The sequence below is a fragment of the Cyprinodon tularosa genome, unplaced genomic scaffold (genome assembly GCF_016077235.1).
Source record: "Cyprinodon tularosa strain WSP-4 unplaced genomic scaffold, ASM1607723v1 ctg24, whole genome shotgun sequence".
NCBI lineage: Eukaryota > Metazoa > Chordata > Actinopteri > Cyprinodontiformes > Cyprinodontidae > Cyprinodon > Cyprinodon tularosa.
The window spans coordinates 280621-301986 of NW_024038896.1; the positions used below are offsets into that span (position 1 = coordinate 280621).

General features: G+C 38.3%; 1 protein-coding gene across 1 annotated transcript; it reads right to left on the reverse strand.

Moving 5' to 3' along the window:
• Positions 1 to 831: 831 nt before the first annotated feature.
• On the reverse strand, positions 832 to 21366 carry si:dkey-206f10.1 (adenylate cyclase type 8). The gene is made up of 20 exons (XM_038287461.1): positions 21190 to 21366; positions 20203 to 20937; positions 18729 to 18878; positions 18469 to 18599; positions 17233 to 17344; positions 15369 to 15496; positions 14765 to 14923; positions 14450 to 14684; positions 13589 to 13759; positions 12529 to 12629; positions 11820 to 12021; positions 11372 to 11464; positions 9903 to 10063; positions 9744 to 9825; positions 9512 to 9670; positions 6139 to 6285; positions 5926 to 6018; positions 4625 to 4739; positions 2325 to 2527; positions 832 to 1193 (listed from the first exon to the last, which is right to left on the reverse strand). Exons 1-20 carry the CDS (start codon positions 21364 to 21366, stop codon positions 993 to 995), a joined length of 3555 nt encoding a protein of 1184 aa, XP_038143389.1. The 3' UTR covers positions 832 to 992.

Below are 21366 nucleotides of genomic sequence, written 5' to 3' on the forward strand. Positions count from 1 at the left end.
GAGCAAATTGCTAATTTACTGCATGTAAAATTTACAGAAGAGGTTTTGGGCCACTGGAAAAAAAAAAAAAAAAACTTAACTGATTTTTATTTTATTCGATTTAATATGAGAACCAAGTCAAAATTCTGAGAAAAAGTCAGAATTCTGAGATTAAAGTCAGAATTCTGACATTAAAGTCAGAATTCTGAGATTAAAGTCAGAATTCTGACTTTTTTTCCCCATATTAAAGTGAAATAAAATGTAAAAATCAGTTTACTTTTTTTATTTCCCCAGTGGCCCTAATCCTCTTCCATAAAAATTAAAGCCAATTTGCCATTGGCATTTTAATTAGCTGAAATCCTTAAAAAAGCGCAGTGCACATCTGTAAAATAACAGTTTCTTTTTTTTGTTGTTGCAAAAAAACATACAAATGAGTATTTACTTAAAATCACTACACAATAATAAAAAAAAGCAACAATGGAAAACACATTGCATTATGTAGCAAGTCTGATAAAAAAAGATGGTTATTTAATCAAATAAAATGATTTTTATTTTTATTTGAAAAAGACAATGGACCACATGAGATATTTTGATACATACAAAGGCAAAGAAATAAGAACCCAAGCAGCAGGTAATGGATGAATAATCGGAATTTAAATACAGAGGTGGAAGACCATGTGTAAAAACAACTTTCATAGCTTAATAGGCCATTTGAGCTGGCTTTATAGAGGTATTCTGTGTTTTGGTTCAGAAGTCTGTCATCTTGCGGGAACATAGTTCAAATAAGAACAATACAAAATGGCATCAAGTAAAGTATAAATCTCTAAGCAATGTTCAGATACACCACTCTGCTACAAAGTTTGAGAAATCACGATTTTTTCCCCAGTCAGGAGAACAGGAGGAAACCAGAATAAGGGTTTTTGGCAAGTTTTGGCTCTTTCCTGTAAACTTGATAGAAAGCTCTGTGTGGAGGCCTTTTTGTTTGCTTCATGCAGCACTCCACTCTGCAGTTTTCAAGGAGTCCGATCAAAGTTCCCATTTGCCTCTCTCAACTTCTCTTTTTGCCTGGCCTGAACAAGACCGTGCACCACTTCTGCAAGAGTCATGCGACTTCCCGCTCGGCCCTCTAGGTAATTCTCTGCTCCAACACTGGTCCTTTTATTTCGCATGGTGCTGATGAAGTATGTACGCACCTTCCCCTGACACTCACTCACCTAAGGAATAAAGAGAATAAATAAAATGAGGAAATACAAAAGATCTTTTCCATATTTCTGTGTATTCTATTATGATTTGATATTCTAGACCAACATCATTAAAGTGTAATAATCACATTTTTACTCCAAAAATTAAAGCTGTACAGTAGAGGAGCACAAATAAAGTTGTTCTTAAAGCAAACATGTGGGTGAAGGCGCTCTGGTCAGGTGAGATTTAATTTAAACTTTTTTAGCTGACAGGTAAAATGTTAAGTTGTGAAATAATGAACAGATCATTCCCTTGGAAATCATAGTGATGGCAGAATCATGCCACGGGGAGGTTTTTCACAGCAGGGAGAAGGAAGCTGCTCAGCTTTTATTAAAGAAAAATAAATGGAACTAAATCCATGCGAAATCCTGACAGGAAACTTATCAAGAGCTGCAAAAGATTTTGAACTACAGCAGAGTTCAATCTTTTTGTTGGACCACAAAGCAATTTATATCAAAGCTGTTATAAAGGCCCAATTCAAGTTTAGACCTTAATCTAATTGACTTGTGAGAAAACTAAACTGATGCTGGTGAAGACTCTCAGTCATTCTCGGTCCATTTTGAATTGAAAAAGCTTCCTGGATGGGAAGCAAAACATATTCAAACTTGGAAACAAAGTCCAGTGGAGTTTTTTTTTACTTTTTTGAAATAACTAAACAAATGTTCACATACAATGCATGCATAATCCAACATAGTATAACCCATTCCTGATAAGAAACAGGCAATATTGTCAATCTCTATAGGTGCAAAGGTTTTATGAGAAAACTTTAAAACGCTGCAGCTCCGACTTAAGCAACAGATGATTCTGTTGTGGTTTTGCACGTTTTATTTCAAAATTGCAATGAAAAAATTAAAACCAAACATTTTCACTTTTGCATCACTGTTATGTGCTGCATTATTTAATATATTTATGTGGCATCATACAAAACCCTAATAAAATACAATTTATTTTTAGTTTGCAAAGTGCCAAAGTATTTAAAATAGTTTCAAATGTGCTAACATTTTGTAAAGTCTGGACAAATGTTCTATATCATTATACTGTATATAAATGTAATCAACCCTAAGCATTGCTTAAAAGTTCCAATTTACAATCTATCAACTAACCCCCTTTATGAATATTTCTCCTCGAAGTTCCAGAACGAATCCCCACTCTGACAGGATCCTGCAGGTGGCTTCAGGAACCTGGATGCGTCCGCTCACGCCAGTACTGTCCATCCGACTGGCCAGGTTCACCGTTGATCCCCAGATATCATACTGGGGTTTGGTGGCTCCGATCACTCCTGCGATCACCGGCCCATGGGCAATTCCTGGAAGAGTTACAGACTAATGGAATATTTTGGTGGAGGTTTGTGTCAAAAGATGTCACAAAAACATTGATATCTCAATTAAACACATTTTATTAATATTTTTAAACTGAAATATGTAAAAAATGACAGCTTTCAATTTATTGATTTATTTAGCACACATCATACTTAACATCCCTGTTAAATAAATGTAATTGTGGTGTTTTTTTAAATTCATGATTCTATTTTTAAAGTGGATAATATTGTCCGTGAAAATAGAGTTAATGATCCATCTCTTCTTGTTTTCTTGCTTTTCTATTGGACACAAAAGAGAAGCCAGTTTCTTTTAGCCCCTCTTCAAACAGGAAAGACAGGAGAACATGCATTTAGGTTCATGCTGACTTCAACGAATATCCATCCATCCATCCATTATCTGACACGCTTGGTGCTGGTGCATATTTCTAGCTGTCTAGAGCGAGAGGCGGGGTACACCCTGGACAGGTCGCCAGTGCATTGCAGGGCAGCACAGAGACAAATATGACAAAGAACCATTCACGCACACACTCACACCAAAGGAGAATTTAGACAAGTCAATAAACCTAACAGTCATGTTTTTGAACTGTGGGAGGAAGCCAGAGTACCCGGAGAGAACTCATCCACGTTCAGGGAGAACATGTAAACTCCATGCGGAAAGACCCCAGGCCGGGAATTGAACCCAGAACCTTCTGGCTGCAAGGCAGCAGTGCTACCCACTGCACTTCAAGGAATAGCTGCTAGAAAATAGTTACTTCAATCAGCCCACATATACAGTCGGAGCAATAATTAAAGGAGTTTAGAATAACTGCAACTGTAACAAATACAAGCTTGTTTTGTTATTAAGTAGAGTAGAGTAAAGAACAGGGAGGTAAACGAGATAATAAAATCTCCAAACATCATATTTAGCAAAAGATGGAAGAAGCAAAGAAGTAATCAAAGTTAGTGTGTGCAGAAACAGACCTGACACCTATTGCTTGGTATGATGGCCAGTTTCTCTTATACAGACCTTTGAAACCTTGTTAGATTGCAAATTCTGTCATGATCTGGCCTGTTTGCTCTCCCTTAATTGGTTATTTCTTTCACCTGTCATTTTCCATCCCTGCCTCAATTATCATTTATTCCTCTCACCTGTTTCCTTTGGTTTATATTCTGTTCAGCCTGAGCATTTGGGGCCAGATCATTATTTGTCTTTCTGTTAGCCTGTCTGTTATGTTGATTCCAAGCTTCTTGTCCTGGATCCTGGCGGCCAGTGGAAAGAGGTTTTTGTGTCTGTCTTGTCTCCTAATCGTCCACTCTTCCTCCCCTGCTGAGCCCTCCGGGTTTTTGGCTCTGTACTCAGGGAGGTTCAGTTTTTATCCAAGTAAGCCTGGCTCCAAGGTGGAGACCAGTTTAAAAGTCCTGCATCAAGCTCTGGTTCCACGTCTTGTCTCGGCTACTCTCTTGCACTGAGCCTCCCTGTCTGCCCCTGATCCTGCCTGCTCCTGTGCATGACCACCTGGTCACGCTTTGGACTATGCTGGACTCTGAACCTGCCTTGGAGCTCTACGAGGCCTGGAGGCCTGGATTCCCCCTCCTGCAGTCGCCGCATGCCACAGATCCTAGCAGCTCCCCTTATAGTTTTGTTTTTCTTTAAATTAACGTTTTGAGCTTGTCCACTGACTGTCTCCTTAAATACTGGGTCCACCTGTCCTCGTTTCTTGACAAATTCAACTGAACAGTTTCAATAGACAAGACACATGGGTATTATTTGTCTTTCATCAGGACACTGAGGCCAAAACATTGAGTTAAATGAGTAAGACAAAAAAAATGTATTAAACCCTCTCTCTACATAGAGAGGGTTTAATACATGAAATCTATTGAAAAGTTGTGAGCTGATGAAAAGAAAGCATAAGGTAGGGAATGTGTTCAGAGGAGAGAATGGAAGCAATTATTTGATAACACTGGATGTTTCCCTCGACAAACTTTTCATATTTTTTTCCCATTTTAAGTCTTAGAATGTGCCACACAAGTGAAAGATTAGCTCTTTATTAGTTTTTCCCCAGAGGTTTAGGTAAATGTGAAATGTCTAGCAGCTCAGTCACTTACCGACGCGCAGCTCAAAGTTTTGGGCAGAGTGGTTGTTTATCTCTCCTAAGACCTCCTGCATCGCCAAAGCAAACAAAACCAGCTCACTCAGGTGGTTCCACTCATCCACTGATCCCTAGAAAAAATACAAACAGCAAAACAAAGTTATGCACTGCAAAAGTCAAATCCTAAATAAGTCAGTTTTTTCTTAAAATAAGTGCATTTGTTCTTGAATTGAGGAGGTAAGTGAGACACTTTGCCAACGGAAAAAGAAAATTAACATTTAAAGGAAAAAAAAACAATAGCATGGTCTTATTTTAGTAGCATATTATCTAATTAGCTTACTTCATAGGTAAAAAAAAAATGATTCCATTGGCAAATCATCTCATTAACCTTCTCAAATTGAAGGTAAATATACTTAATTTAATTCTTTTTTTTTTACTTATTTCTAGCTTGCTTTTGCAGTGTGTTCCAGACACAGAAGCAAGTTTAAATGTGATAATAATAATAAAAAATGAAAAGTTTGTAAAGAAAACAAAAGTTTATGTACACTCCTCTTGGACATCACTGTTTAAAATATTATTTACTGAAATAATTATTTTATTTTGGTGGACTAAAACCATAACAAAGCTTCAATAATCTAAGAAAAAACTGAAAGGGTCCCCATCAGGAAAAAAACGCACCTAAACCAACATCTTTAATTTAGACTAGAGGGGTGTCTGCCTGCTTGTTCAAATCAAATACCTTCAAAGGTTATTTTTTATGCTCAGAGGAGTCAAAGATGAAGCTTTTTGGACAAAATGACAGGAATAATTTTTGACTGAGGCTTTTAAACCTGCGAAGCATGGTGTTGGTACTATCATGCTGCAGGAATAACAAAGTGTCAAGACAACATTTTAACACGTATTGGATTTGTTCAGCAGGAAAGTGACTCAAAACATTCCTCAGAACTGTTTTTGGGATAAATAAATTAGGCTAAAATCAAGCTTATTAACAAGCCAAACCTCATTCCTATTATAAAATGTAGGAACTGTGTCTAAAAGTAAGGTCAGTAGCAAAGCAATGACAATTTTTAAACTAGAATTAACAACTTTGACAAGAAGAGTTTTCAAACACCTAACCAGCTGAGTTTTGAAGCGTATACGAATTTTTTGCATTATTGAAAGGCCTTTAAGTTACAGCTATGATCTGTCAAGCCTCTAAAATGCACAACTTTCAGCTTAAAAAAGACAAAAACCTCACATTCCACTGAAATAAGTAGAACATTTTTCTATAATCCTGAATTTGGTTTACTGATTGTCCTTTATGTAAAACCATCTCACCTGTTCATTTGGAGCCAAACCAGACGCCGCCATATAACAGCTTCCAATCGTCTTGATCTTCTCCAAATAATGGAAATAGGATTCCTCCAAAAGCTTTTTATATGAAACAGATAAAAAAAAAAGCAACTGCCTAAATATTCTACACTTTGATTGGTTCTTTTCTAATAATTCTATATCTATACATGATGCAGCAGCTGTCTGTGTTTTGCTCACCTCATCGAAGCCGGCTAGGATCTCGTTCAGTAGCCGGAGACAGTCCACCCCTTCATGTTTGATCTCCTTCTGCTCAAAGTATTCATCAAACCCAGCAACAGAAGCAAACATCACACCCACTTCATCGTAGGACTGGGAGTAAAGGTCCTGCATGACAAATTAACAGAGATGCGCTGAATTCATCCATTAATGGGCTTTGATTAGATGCTGAGAAATTTGAATTGTGTTTATTCAGTTCAATAAATCCAAACAATGTTGGTCTTTAAACAACTTCAGTGAACTTTAAATTATTTGTTTGGCTTCATAAAAATCAGAAAATGGTGTGTCTCCTACTCTAAAGTGTGTAGCCAATTCAAAGACAAGATAAAAGGGTCTGATTGTGGAAGGGATTGATTCATATTCCTGACTATGTGGTAGGGTCCTGTTTGTGGGGTTTGTATTTTTTGTTTTTCTTTTAGTTGCTCCTTCCACCACTAGATGGTGCCCCTTCCCCGTTTTGGCCTGGAGGGTTATTTCCGGTTTTCCTCCCACACCTGCGGCTCGTTGGGTCATCACCAGAGGAGTATTTGAGCAGCGGACTGTCACCACCTCGACGCCAGAGTGTTTGCCAGTTTTGGGTACTCTAGCTGAGATTAGCTGAGTCTAACCATTGTTCCTTTGTCTCTCTGAGTCTAAGTTTGCCTTTGTCTCCTTTGTGTTCTCTGGTAGGATACCCTCCTGATCCGCTGGACAAGCCTGGTCCTTCTCCCCCCCTGGAAGGAAATATTTGTGTCTCTCTGAGCAAGGGGAAACCTTCATCTGATCCATTCAAGCCCACCTCTGGAAAATCCTGTGACAGTCACACATTGCTCCTCTGGACCCTTCACTAGTCCACCTGTCCGCCCTCCAACAAGTACAATCTTCTCTGGACAATACCCCCACAAACTGGACCCAAGGATCTTCCAAGAACCCCTCGAATGTGAGTCTTTACTGAACCATTCATCAGCCGCGATCATTTTCCCTACAGCTCTTGAACTCATCCTTGTGATCTCCCCCTCCTAGAGTTTCTGGTTCTGGTTCACCTGATCGCTGGACCTCCCTCTGAGAAAACCTGTTTACTCTATCTCTCTCTCTAAGCTTGTAACCCCTGCAATAAACCAATGAACTTTTTCCCTTTGTCTCTGAGTCGTTATCTGCATGTGGGTTAGATCTCTGAAGCCAATCATGACACTATGTTTTTATTTAAAGTAAATAAACTCAAATTGAGCTGCAGTGCTCCGAGCTGTCTGTGATGAAACTCAACTTTCGTATATTCTTCAAAACAATCTAGCAAGTGGAGATTTAAAACTTTCCACTTATTGAAAGTAAATGGCCAATTGTCATTATACGTAAACCAATGCTGACAACCTCCATCCAAATGAAAGATAACTAAAACTGAAATTGATTTACCAGGAACCTAAAATCTTTCATTCCTCAAATAAGAATAGGAGTCCTCCCTTTGGCTTTAGAAACTGTAAAATTTCACCAAATCCTATAAGAGGATAGACTCTCTAATTATGTGACTTAGAAGTAGAAAATAAAGTACATTTTAAAGTTGTAAGGAAGCGGCAGTTTCAATGGTTACAGTTCCAAATTCTCCCGAGTGGTGCACAACTTTACACGAGTGAATAAAGTAAATGGGATAGGTCGTTTATCAAGGGCGCGGGAAGCATCTTGCTAACCAGTTAGCAACTTAGTGCTAGTATGTTCCCAATGGGAAATTACATTGGGACCAAGTAGCAGTTAGAAACGACACTGTCAAGGAACACTATGGACAGCGGAAACATGCAGGAAGAGGAGAGTTTTATGTCTGAGGTCATGGAAGAGTCTCCTCTGTCATACATTTTTTATTTAGAGGAGGAAAGCGGGGATGAAGTTGTTGCTGAAGAGGACGCCAGGGCGGCAGAAGCTTTATTTGGTGTAGAAGGCTTACAGCCGTACATGTTTGAGCCCTTGCCTCGCAGTGCTGCCAGTTCTGTTAGCTCTACGCCTGCTGAAGACACAGACGCCCATCCCCATGAACACTGGGACAGAACTCAATGGGAAAGTAAATGATTCTTATTTCAACTGTTGCATATATTAGCTGCAAAATATGAATCAAGATGCAATGACCGAAAACATTTGATTGACAGATGACCGTTGATATATGATTGGTCGAATATAGGTGTACAAGTTGACATATAACTAACTGGCCTGCATAAAATAACGAAAAAACCCTCCACACAGACAGGATTTTTTTTAAAATAGAAATTTTCTAACTTTTGGGACAGTATTGTCTGATAAATACTACATTTATATGCATGTTTAAGCCAGAATGATTTGAAATTTAAATATGACTTCCCTACGACTTTAATTCAATTCACATAAATCCTGGGGAGAAATATCAGCTGTGCTGCTGCCATCAGCACAGCTGATATTTATAGATGTTCGAGCTTGGCCTGTTTTTCAGTGTAGTCCTATTTCTCCAACTGTGTCTGGTTGGATGTGCTCCCTTCATCCTCTGACATCTGAGATGGCTCTGAGCTCATGTGCTTGGCTGTGTTTCCTGGATGGGGCTGCCTGTGGAGCTGGTTGACAGCTGCCTTTTTTTATCTCTGCTTCTTTTTCGATGTCTGCTTCTGTCTCCTCTAACCCTACTCGGCCTCGGCAGTTGGCCACTCACTTTGAGCCCGGTTCTGCTGGAGGTTTCTTCCTGTTAAAAGGGAGTTTTTCCTCTCACTGTCGCTACAAGCATGCTTATTGTGAGGGATTGCATTTGAGTCAATAAGTCAATGCAATCAACTTGTTTTCCTTAGATAGAAAACTTTGAATCAATTTGACTGTATGATCTGGTTGAACTGTAAAGTGCCTTGAGATGACTTGTGTTGTGAATTGGCGCTAAATAAATAAACTGAATTGCATTGAATTGAAAACCTGTCATTTAATTCTAGGGCTTATAACTAGGCTTGCATTGGGGGAAATGGCAAATATGCCATTTTTAGCTTAACCAATGTTATACACCCTATTCAGAGACATTACAGACCAGCACCAAATACCCCATCTTGTTAAAAAGGAATTTTTCCTCTCCACTGTCGCTCCAAGCATGCTTGGTGTGAGGTGTTTCAGGTCTGGGAAAATATTACTGTATATGGATGATACTATAATAAAACTGATTCCAATTCTTCGTCTGATTCTGTTTATTAATATAATGAAGATGATCTCATTGTTATTTTTGTTGGACCCAAAATGACTTTGATAGGTCAAAATCAGAACCTGTATGTTAACAGAGAACCAGATATGGACCTGTGCATCTTAATGTATCATTAAGAACTAACCTAGATTGCTTAGTCGCAGAATAAAGAGACGTCACCATTACCTCATCGTGTCTGCTGCGCTCCAGAAAATGCTGCACGACATGCAAGGGCAAGATATTGTGCAACAAACACTCGTTGTGTTCTCGCAGCTCCCTCATGTCCTCCACCTCCTGCTGGGCCTGCAAGCGCCACAAGAAGTCCAGTCTGGCGGTAGCCTCCCACTGGAAGGCAAAAAGATGCAACAGCAGCACACAACCAGGAATGCTAGTTACAAAAGATCAGTCTAAAGAATACCTGTCGCCCACTGTAGAAAACAGCTACAATAAACATCGCTATGAGAAGAATGGAAATTCCTTTTCTCCTGAGATAGTGGGATCTGAAGAAAAACAGAAGAATAAATGGGATGCATTCAAATGAAAACAATGGTCATGATGAAAACCATAAGCAACAGACCTGTGCTGCACGTCACTGCGTGCTAGTGTGACAAAGGCGAGGTGGATGAAGTAAGAGTACACCATCACTACCAGCAGCAGCACGGCCAACTTTAAGAGGGAGTTCAGGCGCAGAAACACGGCGCATGTTACCATCACCACCACACCGCTCAGCACAAAGATCTAAACAGGCAAAAACTGTTTTTCATTCACAGTGGTGTGCAGCAACCTTCACTCTTATTAAAAACCAATTCGGCATATCGTCAAACTGAAACATCTAAATCAGTCCTGGACAACAAATCCTACAGTATGTAAAAAAACATTCAAATATATATATATCTTTTTTGACCCAAATCATTGGAACCACAATTAGTGCCATAAAATCTTTATACGGGTGGCCAGGCAATAACCAATGTACACTGAGGGGTGGCCGAAAGCGGATAGGTGCCAGAACCTCAGGGTCAATCTACACTGTTCCAAAAGGAAAATGAACAATCACAACATCCATATTTTCTCAATAAAGATAAACTACACTTTCCTACAGCCTTTGCTAACAAATAGACACATATATTTAAACATCCATGCTGTCTAAATTAAAGGTGTAGTGGACAAAATTCTTAAATTCATCTTATTCATTGTCATTACTTACCTACTTTGATCAATAATAATTCTGTATAAATTAATATTTACATGTTCTACAATCTACATTAAATGGATACCTTTTATTAAAATTGTTATTTGTCTTTGATTGCTGTGAAGATTCCTAGATGACTTGGAGACATAATTTTCTCTTTACCCAATATAAGACAAAATCTAGCTCTGAAAAGAGCATGAATTCTATATTTATCATCTTTAATGTTAGTATATTGATATGCATAATTAACCACATTGTTTTAGATGTCAGGTAATTGTTTACATATCGAAAATTAAAACATTAAAACATTCCTTTTGAGGGTATTACTGCTGCCACCGTCTGTATTAAATGTGGAAAAAAATGGTAGGGGTGGCCAATGATTTTCTAAGGCCATAGCCACCTCTGGCCCCCCATCTTGCTCCGCCCCTGGTGGCACTGCTAACAATATCTCCAAAATAAAATGATCTGAATCTGTTTTTGAAAATGCATACCAACACATGTTTTTACCCTTTTTAAGTTCTAGAGAGCGTTTAGGAACTTATTCACCATTTTCTGTCAGAATGTGACATTTCTCCAATCCAAAAGACAAAAACAGAAAATAAATCTCAAAGCTACTGCAGGACAAGACTACATGTAAAAAAAATGCAATCATTTATAGACCTACAGCTTGTCTAGGAGATAAACAATAACAATCATAAAGTGCCCAAACATCACGAATGTAAATGAGAATAAGACTTCAGTTTATTTATTAATGAGTTGCAACATGGTTTTGAACATGAAACTTTTAAATAACATTTTAAAGATAAAAGAAATGATCAACATTTAAAAGAAGGTGACGATAAAAAGTGTTTCTCTACCTCAGGATAAATACAGATGGTGACTGAACGTGAGCCGGTGCTCTTCTTCTCCACTATGTCGGCTTCTCCTGTGGCTGCAAGGACACACCACACCTAGGCACAACACATAACATAAATAACTGATCATTATTCATGAGCTATTAGTATTTAGTTATTTTATAAACTGACTCTGATCTTTGGCCACATGGTGGCAGCAATATTACAGTTTGGTTTGATCAATTAAATTTTTTGATTAAACTTTAAAGGCAACTGTTTTATAATCCTGGCAATAAGGAGAACTTACAGATAATGTATAAAATACATGTAGTTTACTATTTCCAGTCATAAAAAATCCACTTTTTCCTCAATAAAAACATTCTGCCAATGATCAATAAAAGCAGGTGAGAATCAGCTGATCTGAAAATAGTGCTTTAATTTTCTCCGGCCCCTGTGATGTTCCAGCCCTCACCATGTCCGTGGAAGCCAGGCTGAAGTTGATGATGATGGCCGTGAGAGTGAGGAGGTTCCGGGCGCTGTGGTTCTCGTGGATCCAGCAGCCGAACTGCTGGAGGGCTGCAGGGGTCCACCTGAACTCCTCAGCGAGGGCGACCAGCAGCAGCAGCATGTAGGCAAGAAGGAAGAGGGAAAACTGGAGGACGGCTGGGAACAGTCTGCAGGGATAAGAAAAAACAAGAACTGAAACATATAGCAAAGGAAACTTGGGCTATTAGTTTAGAGAAAATAATGAGGGTTTACATTTTATAGATGTTTTGTTCTTTAATCTGAAGGTAAAAGTTTTAACCTTGTTGGGATGACTTCTAATATACTTAGTTCTAGTCCTTTTTGTTGCCTTATTAAATGATTCAGAATACTCAAAAGTTTTTGGGAAAACGATTACCTAAAAGTTTTTGAGTAAATACGTTATAATATTTATTTTTTACAGCATTTACATCATGGTGTAAAACATGTTAGTACTTCAAACTTAAATATTCTAACTTACTCAAAAGCTTTGAGGTAATTGGTTTCCAGAAACGTTTTGAGTATCTGAACTTATTCAGGTTTACTTTTCTACAATGTTTGTTTGTCTGTTAATTATCTGGAAGTAATGCATCTTTATTATTCTTTGATTTAAGTTTGTTAATATTTTTGCATCACAAAACAACCAGACATCTTCCGACCTGGGAATAGGGATGATGGCCTGAGCAGCCATGAGGAAGAGGAGCACGATGAAGGAGCAGACCATGTTGGAGTTAAACATCTCATCTCTGATCTGAGAGAACTAAAACAAGCAAAGACATTTCGCTCGGTTCATTTCATCTATGTGAGAAAATCTGCCATTGTATAGTGAACAGCTTCCAACACACTGATCTCTATTTATTCACTGGATTGCTGATAGCCTATTGGTAGTACACAGTGCTGTGAAGTCACCAGCTGCCATATTGGTGCTCCTTAGTTAGTGTATGTAAATCCCTTTATTGTCTTACAATGGGGAAATTTTTCTCTGCGTTTTAACCAAACCCCTTGGGCTGCCACTGTTTGGCAGAGTGAAGCAGTGTGGGGTTAAGGCTCTTGCTCAGCGACCCAGAGTGGAGGATGTGGGGATCGAACCGGGTACTTTGAACCTTCTGAGAGCACAAATGCACAGCTCTAATCCACTAGGCCAACACTGTCCGGTCAGAATGTTAACAATACGTGTGCTACGGCATCGAACAATGATTATGTTCTCACTTTCAAGGGGGCTTAAAACTTTTGAAACAAAGATACAATAATCACTATGACACACACTTGCTGTTTCATAGCATCAGTAGATTATATACTGTGATTTATGGTAAACAATATGCAAATCACATTGCATGCTCAGTATGAAGTCAATGAAGTCTATAAATCATGTAATATGACAGATTATACAAATCCATTACAACAAAATAAGTGTATTGATGGAGCATAATAATACTGTAGTCAGATATTAAGAATATTACACACACAGACGCACACACACTATCTGATGATGTGCCAAAAGTGCTAAATTTATGTATATGTAGTATACATGTATTGATTACATTGTTATGGTAAATGAATTACATTACAGGCATTTTTATGGCGCGATTCTGTGAAAGTGGGGGGTACCAATATGGCGGCAAGTAAGTTTTCGGTTTATCAGTAATCCATTGAATAAATAGAGACCAGTGGTATAACACTTCCATAGACTGGTTATCTCCTGCAGATGAACCTGCGTACCTTGTCCTCTATGTGTGCCTCTTTAAACACCAGGGTGAGAGCAGTGATGTGCTCGTTGTGCATGCGCTCACTGCTTCGAACCTCGATGGCATGTTTGATGCGTTTGTTAATCTCTCTGGTGTTGGACTGCCATAAACCGGGCAGAGAGCCGTTAGTGAAGGAGGCCAGAATCTGTAAGGGAACAACATGAAACGGGCAGGTGTAAAAGAAAATGTTTTCCTCCTCCAGAAACTTTAAAATTAAACATCTAGCAACATAACTTTTGTTAGGTTTATTCTTCATACATCATGTGCATTGTTACTTTGTTAGCCAGATTAGAGAGAGTAGAAGGCCTTCCTTCACATTGTGGATGTCACTGTGTGTACGGAGGCCATCTAATCAGGACAGCCTTCGTGTTTTTAAAAATACACAGGATATGGGCACATCTTGGAGTTGGACTGATAAAGGAGAGCTATGTTTAATCCTGGGGTGAAGAGGCAAGATGCATAAAGGTTAAGGCATGGATGGCGTGTCAGTTTCTGATACGGACAGCTAAGCATCCACCTGATCCAAAACATGGACTCATGGGGTATAAGAAGGAGGAGATGACTTTGTTTAGGGCTCAATCTTTGCTCAATCTTTGCCTTTTGAGCCCAATTTCTCTGTCCTGTAACGACCTGACCTGGAATAAACACTGTTACATGTTTACTCCTGTTTTATAGTCCTTTCTTATATGGTTTTACCCAGTTTGAGTTAAGAGTAGTAAATAACTTGCTCCCAGGAAAAGAACGGGAAGGGAAGTTCTGAGGCGCAGCTGCCTTCAGGGGGACCTAACTTCCATATTTAACACTTTTAATTTCAACCCTGTTTCACTTCTCTTACACTGTTCATGTCTATTGCATGGCCAAAGGGAATCTCTGGGTTCCAGGTCCGAATGCTTCTCTGGACTTTTATGGGCTCAGGATGGTCTTCCTGATACCATTCCTCTGGAGGGCAGATGAGAAAGGTGTCAATGTTGTGTTTCCGAAGGAACTCATTCCTGTCACGCCCATGACCCTCCTCTGTCTTGTATGTCGTCCCCAAGCAATCTAGAGTGGCCTTGGAGATGTGGATATGTCTGAACAGGGAAGAAAACGGGACATGAGCTACACAACTTGGTACAAGGTGCCTCCTTGTACTTATGTTGAATACACCCACCCAGGTATTCCTCCTGCTTCCAGCATGTTGGCGATGCTCACATCCCAGGACCAGACATCAAACTGCCATTTCTGCAGACCCAGCACGCCGCAGAGGACCGAGCCAGAGTGGATACCGATCCTCATGTCCAAGTCAAAGTTCAGCTGCTTCCGGATGTGTCTGGCATTATTGAAGAAATAGAACATGTTAATGAAACTTTACTGATGCAGAACATCATTTAATTAAGAAGTATTTCGTTTTAACATCCAGCCCCCCCATCTAACAGTAATCCCGCATAAATATGTGCCAAAAATGTTTTTACAGGAAAATGTGTTTTGAAAACAGTAGCATCATCTCAAACTTATATATTTATGAGGATCTAAAATTTTATTTGAGATCATTTATTCAGTTTTCATTTTTCAGCATCAGCTCATCTTTTGACAAAGACATATGTGAAGCAGATGAAATATGGCATGTTTTTGTCATTCACAATCTCCTAGGTTGGCTAGAGTCTTTTTTTCTAAAATTTGCAATCTATTACTTTCTGTTTTCCTGAACATGGCATATAAAAAAAGTGTATTTCTTTGAGTACGGATCATTTTATATAATGTACATGAATACTGACCTTATTGTGCTGATCATAGCCAGGCCCATTTCTACGCAGTAACGTGCGTGAGCAAGCTGTGGCTCAGGCACCCCGGAAACACAGTAGTAACAGTCTCCCAATATCCTTATTCGCAAGCAGTGGTGCTCCTGTGTTGAGAAATAGAAGAAGAGAACACTGCCTGTAGAAATGACTTAAACTGCTTAAAAACCTAGATTACAAGCACTCATACGGGATAAATAGGACACCTTAGGAAAGACTGTGTTTTTTTGAAATACACAGACTTCATTTTAAAAAGAGTAAAGAATTTTAGCAAGAAATAATTTCAAATGTGAGGGTTAATTGAGATAGAAAGTGAAATGATAACTTCACTTTTATTTCCACTTGAAATAGCAATTAAATCCCCCCTTAGACATATCACTTATCGGCACACAATGACAAAATCCTTACGCAGCATTTAGAATGAGATTGGCCCACTTTTGGCATGCTATTGACTGTTGAAGTGAGTGTGAAAACCATGATGAGAAAAAAGGAGTTCCCTTAAGCCTTCACAAAGAAGAATGTAGGAACCTAAGAGTCCTTATAGGTGGAAGACATTCATTACAATGAATAATGTGCAGCTGAGGCTGTCTAAACAGGTTCACCTAAAATGTAGACCAGAAGATGCTAAAAAATGTCTTGAAAAAACTTAAAATGTCATTATGGGACCTTTGGGTTCTTGCAAACATTAATATTTGCATGCCTTTACTGTCAGAAATGGAAAACATGAGGGTTAGACTAAGGTTTGTCAAATAATGTTTGTCTGATCTAATTATTTGGACACTAGAACAGACACTGTGAAGCTTATATAGGATTCTGAGAGAAAGAAAACAAAACAAACAATCCCAATGTGAAGCATGGGGGTGGAAGTGTCATGATTCTGGGAGTCCCTTAGCAAAAAATAGTATACCTGAAGTAAATTCTATTAAGAATACTTAAGTATAAGTTTAGAAAGTATGCCTAACAATGTACTTTTTGTGTACTTGAAGTATTACTAAAGTAATACTTATTCAAACTAAGTTCGGACATTTTTAAGTTTACTAAAGTATACTCAAAGTATACTTTAGTAAACAATAAAGTAAACAATAGTATAGTCAAGTACACTTGACTATACTATTGTATATTAAATATAGTTTAGAATAAGTAAACTCTAAGTGCACTGCCTGATTTTAAGTATGAAATTAGTGCACTTTTAGTATACTTGAACTACTTTTTGTAAGGGGTGCTTTGATGCAATAAAAACTAATTAGCTCAACATTGCACAATCCACCATGAAGTCTTCTGTGTGGCATACCTTAAAGAAATGTGAAACCAGCTATAAATCATCTAATCTGCACAGATCTAGGCTCCATAACATGACAATTGTCTCAAACAATTAAAAGCACCAAGAACATGCTGAGAGTAAAACAGATGGAGACTACTAGAATAATATCACATTGAGTTATTGGCTTGAGCTTTGCAGCAAAAGCAGATAAATCCTCAAGCATCTCAGAAGTGTAATAATTAGTGGGGCCAATGTTCTCCTTTGAATGTCATAGACTGGTTGACTTCTAAAAGTAGCATTTTATTTACCCCCATTTTATGAAGATATTTGAACCAAAGGTTGCGACACAAACTATAGTAAGTTAAGTTTCCTTTAGATGACATGTCTTTATCTATATTTGTTGTTTAATTAGTAAAAAAAGGTTAATATTTTTGGTTATCTGCAATTAAATAACTTTATTTTCAAGCAACAACAAAAAAGAAAGACATCAATAGGTCAACACAGTTTAATATATAATGCTCTTTCATACTGATTTTATATGACTATAAGAGATCCAAGAGTAAAAGGTTTCTTGGTTCTTACCTCAGCTAGTCGGTCGAAGCGTCCAAAGAGCTCATTTAGGATTCGAACCATTTCCTGGGCAGACAGGTTTATAGACAGCTGGGTGAAACCTTTTATATCTGCAAAAAGGATGCTAAAAAGAGGACAGAAACAAAAGTCTGTGTTTCTGTTAATTCAAATGACAGGCTGTGACATATTCTCATCTCATTTGGTCCTTTTGGTGTTTGTATGCTGCTGTTCCAAAGTGTTAAACCTGAGAAGAGCTGCAAGCTTAAACTATTGAATGTTCTAATACACTGGAAAAACGATTTAGAAATAAGTAAAAATTTCTTAAATTAAGTGTATTTACCCTCAATTTGAGTAGGTAAATGAGATCGTTTGCCAATAGAATGAGTATTTTTACTTTTAAAATAAGATAATTAGATCATATGCACATGAAATAAGACAATGCAATTGTGTTTTTTTATTTTAAGTGTAAATTGTCTTATTGGCAAAATGTTTCTTTTACCTCGTCAATCCAAGAGCAAATGTACTTATTTAAAAAAAATGCATTTTTCTGCACTTTGTTCTTTTCTGTTATTCACACTTAACCATCTCAGCAGCTTCTAGTCTGCATGACGCTGCTGAAATCTGCCTGCAGTCAAGTTACCTAGTATTAACGACATGGCTGACTGCCCAGGGGACACAACTCAGGTGCTGACATGAGATGAAAAGATTAAGCAAGAAGTTAAAACAATACTTTTTATTTGCATCTAAAATGACTCTACTAGGCAGATGACTTTTTAAACATTTTGTAGTAGCTGATAATGTAGAGTTAATTTAAAGATTCCTTTATGAAATCTGGACAAATCTTTCCTTGCTTACTTCTGTATTTCACATATTCAGACTGTCCAGACCTTCACTAAATATTTTCTTTATGGAACAAAGACTATTTAAACCAATGTAAGATTTATGAACCATTTACTATAAATAAATGCATTTACTGTATGTTGTGTTACTTTACACTTACATGCAAAATCCATGTTTATCTACAGCTATTAATGTGTTAATGTGTTAATGGCTGATAGATTTTTTAACACTTATGACAAATAATCACCCTTCCATGTTAATGTGTTTGGATTCTTGGTCTGGTTTCTCTAGTTTGAGCCCACAGAACGGACAAAGACACCTGGATGGTGTTTTCAGAAAAAGTAAACTAAAGTCTAATTGTTTTGTAATCTAAGCTCCACGATCATCAATGTCTGCTGGTATACGCACCTGACATCTTTATACTGGTGGATGTAGATCTTGTAAAACTCTTGGGGGTTCAGTTCGTTCTCCATGGAGCTCATGTCAGCAATCATTTCCAAAGTAACAAAGCGAGGCAGGATTGACAGGACCAGCCGCTCCTGTCATGCAACATCACAAGGAAGAGTGAAATCTTCATTACCATTTATACTGCATAGAAGAGATGATAATAGTCTGAAAGGTCGAATAAAAATGAAACTTTGACCAATTAGTAACTAGAATTTTAATGCCTGTCTTTTGTTCTCTTGCTCAAGTTTGAGACGGCCCTCGATGCAGCGGCGTGTCTCTAGGAAGACCTGTCGCTGGGCGTGGTCTGTCAGGTAGTGGATGAACAAGCCAGCTGTGTTCATACCTACAAACAGCAGGCCTTTGGCAAACACCTGGATCCAGATTGGATACAGGAAGACACAGAGTTAGATTTCCATTTTATTACAACGAAGAACTTCTAGAACATTGTAGTCAAAAAAGCTAAAGAAAAACTTAAAACTGGGTAATAAACTGAAAAGAAATAATAGAAAATTATTTATTGTATCTTCAAATGTGAAGATTGGAATTCGTTTGTTATGCTGAGGGACAAATAATTTGATGCTTAAAACCCCCTTAATTATAAAAAATTGATTTGGATGAATAATGTTCATTTAAAGCCTCAGAATGGTAGACAGTTATGCCTTCAGACCATTTTATTCCTTATCTAAGCTCATATTTACAGAAGAAAACATTTAAGCCTTTATGTTTTTAGCAGACTTTCATGTTCTGTCTACAAATCTTAATGTTCACAATCAGGATTTTTTCCTTAAACACCTAAATAAGGTACATCATTCTGAACAGAAATTGATCTGCATTCAGAAGCCAGAGTCATTAAATTGCTGAAACATCCACATAAATAAACATCAATATTTTGTACCTTTTCCAGCACAAAATCTCAACCTCAGTCAGAGAGATAGTGTGAAAAGCAGTTTAGAAGTCTTTCCACAGACTCTTTAGTGGATCTTGATTTAAAGTGTAATTGAGCTGCTGACACATTTAAAAAAACTTTAAAGCTTTCTAATAGCTCTGGTTGTTTATTTCTAGTTATTGACCTGCTGGAAGGTAAACATCTGCCCCTTTATGAAGTCTTTTAAAACAATTTCCACTCTATAACTGCTATATTTGATTAAGTTAATCAATCTATAAAGATTACACCTGCTTCCTGAGGCTAACAAATGAATGATTCAATTATAGTCATTTATTTGTTTTGTTTCTTTTTGTTTTACATGAAGGGATGGGGATGTTTTGGTTTTTTTGAAAACAAAAAAACATTTTGAATGTAGAATCAACCATTTACATGTTGTTCTTCCAATGTGACATGAAGCAAACAGTAAGTGCTTTTACTTCTTACCAACCTTCAATAAGATATAGATTTCTGAGGTTTCAATTAAGAGCCATATTTTAGTAGGTTTACTGTTGTAAAACTATATTTATATTGAGTTCACTGCTGAGGGGCGTTGGGTGGACTGATATCTATTTCGGGTATTTGTATTTTATTAAAGTTAGACAAGACATTTTCCTGACATTAAGCCGCGATCAAACAGAAATTCTCCCTATAGGTTCCAGAAAACTGGACACAACTGGTACTTAGTTCAGACTCTGAGGGGTTTTAAAGTGAGCCCAAGGGCTACCCTTATAGAAGAGAAACTGTAACCCCTTGAGACCAGATTTTCTCACCTTATTTAAAAGCAAAACATCATTGTAGTAAAGCCAAATCTCCATGGAAATGTGCAGTATCGGGGTGAGGAATCCAGCACACATAGCCCACAGCAGAGGTAATGGCAGCAGGGTGTATGTTGCAAACAGTGTGAATAAAATATACCAAGATGGGTCTTTTTCTAGTCCATAGGCCAGCCCCCCTAGGATCTGTGCAGTCTGCGACAGCCAGCTTGCAATGCCAGCATAATAGAGCCACTGTGGTGACATGGAGTCTTTGCAGGTTAACACTAGTATGCAAATAGCTATAGCCACCAACATAAAAATGCCGGTCAAACAGCCACGCAAACAGTCCGTAACAGCGTCTGGAGCAAGAGCAAGATACAGGACCAACATGTGGAGCTTGGCCACTGCATCGATCACATTGGTGATGGCAAGAGAGTTTCTCCTCTGGTGGGAGGAGTACTGCTGGTAGAGCTTTTCCAGATCGTGAGATTTGAAGGTGTGTCCCAGCATGGGTATGTAAACGCTATGAACAGTGTTACACGAGTGCACAAAAAAGTCGGCATCACTGGTGTAGTCCTGCGTTGAAGACCTGATGCTACGATGGGTGATGGTGGAGGATCGGCCATGGACTCTGAATGTAGAGGAGCGCCGTTTTGTGACTCCACGGGAGGCTTTGCTGCGGATCTGCCTGTTGATTTCATCTATGTAGGTGTCTGTCACAAAGATTTTACGTGTAGGTTCCACACCCACCTAATAAAAGAGGGGAAAGATTGTACATTTTTGTTTTTTTAAATACATTGGAATTTTTATCTTCAAAATAAAAGGATTTCATGGTTGCAGCTGTGGATAACGATGGTGGTAGCCTCATGTTGAGGCTTGGCTTTCACAACACTGTACAAAGGAGGTGGAATAATGAAGCATTCTTTATCTTCACCTCAAATCAACTACACAGATGAAACTTGGTCACAGAGACACTAAGGCTCGGATGTAACAGTTAATCACCTGAGCTCCAAGCTCTTGTTGGGTAATGATGTGTTTCACCGCATTCTGCCACAGCATCTTTTTCCGTTTGAGCCCAGGAGACAACGTGGCACTCAGGGAAGGAGGCTCATGCAGCTCCATTGGGGCGACCTGCCTGGTGTCAGCGAAGGTCACCATGGTGATGACCTTACCTGGCAT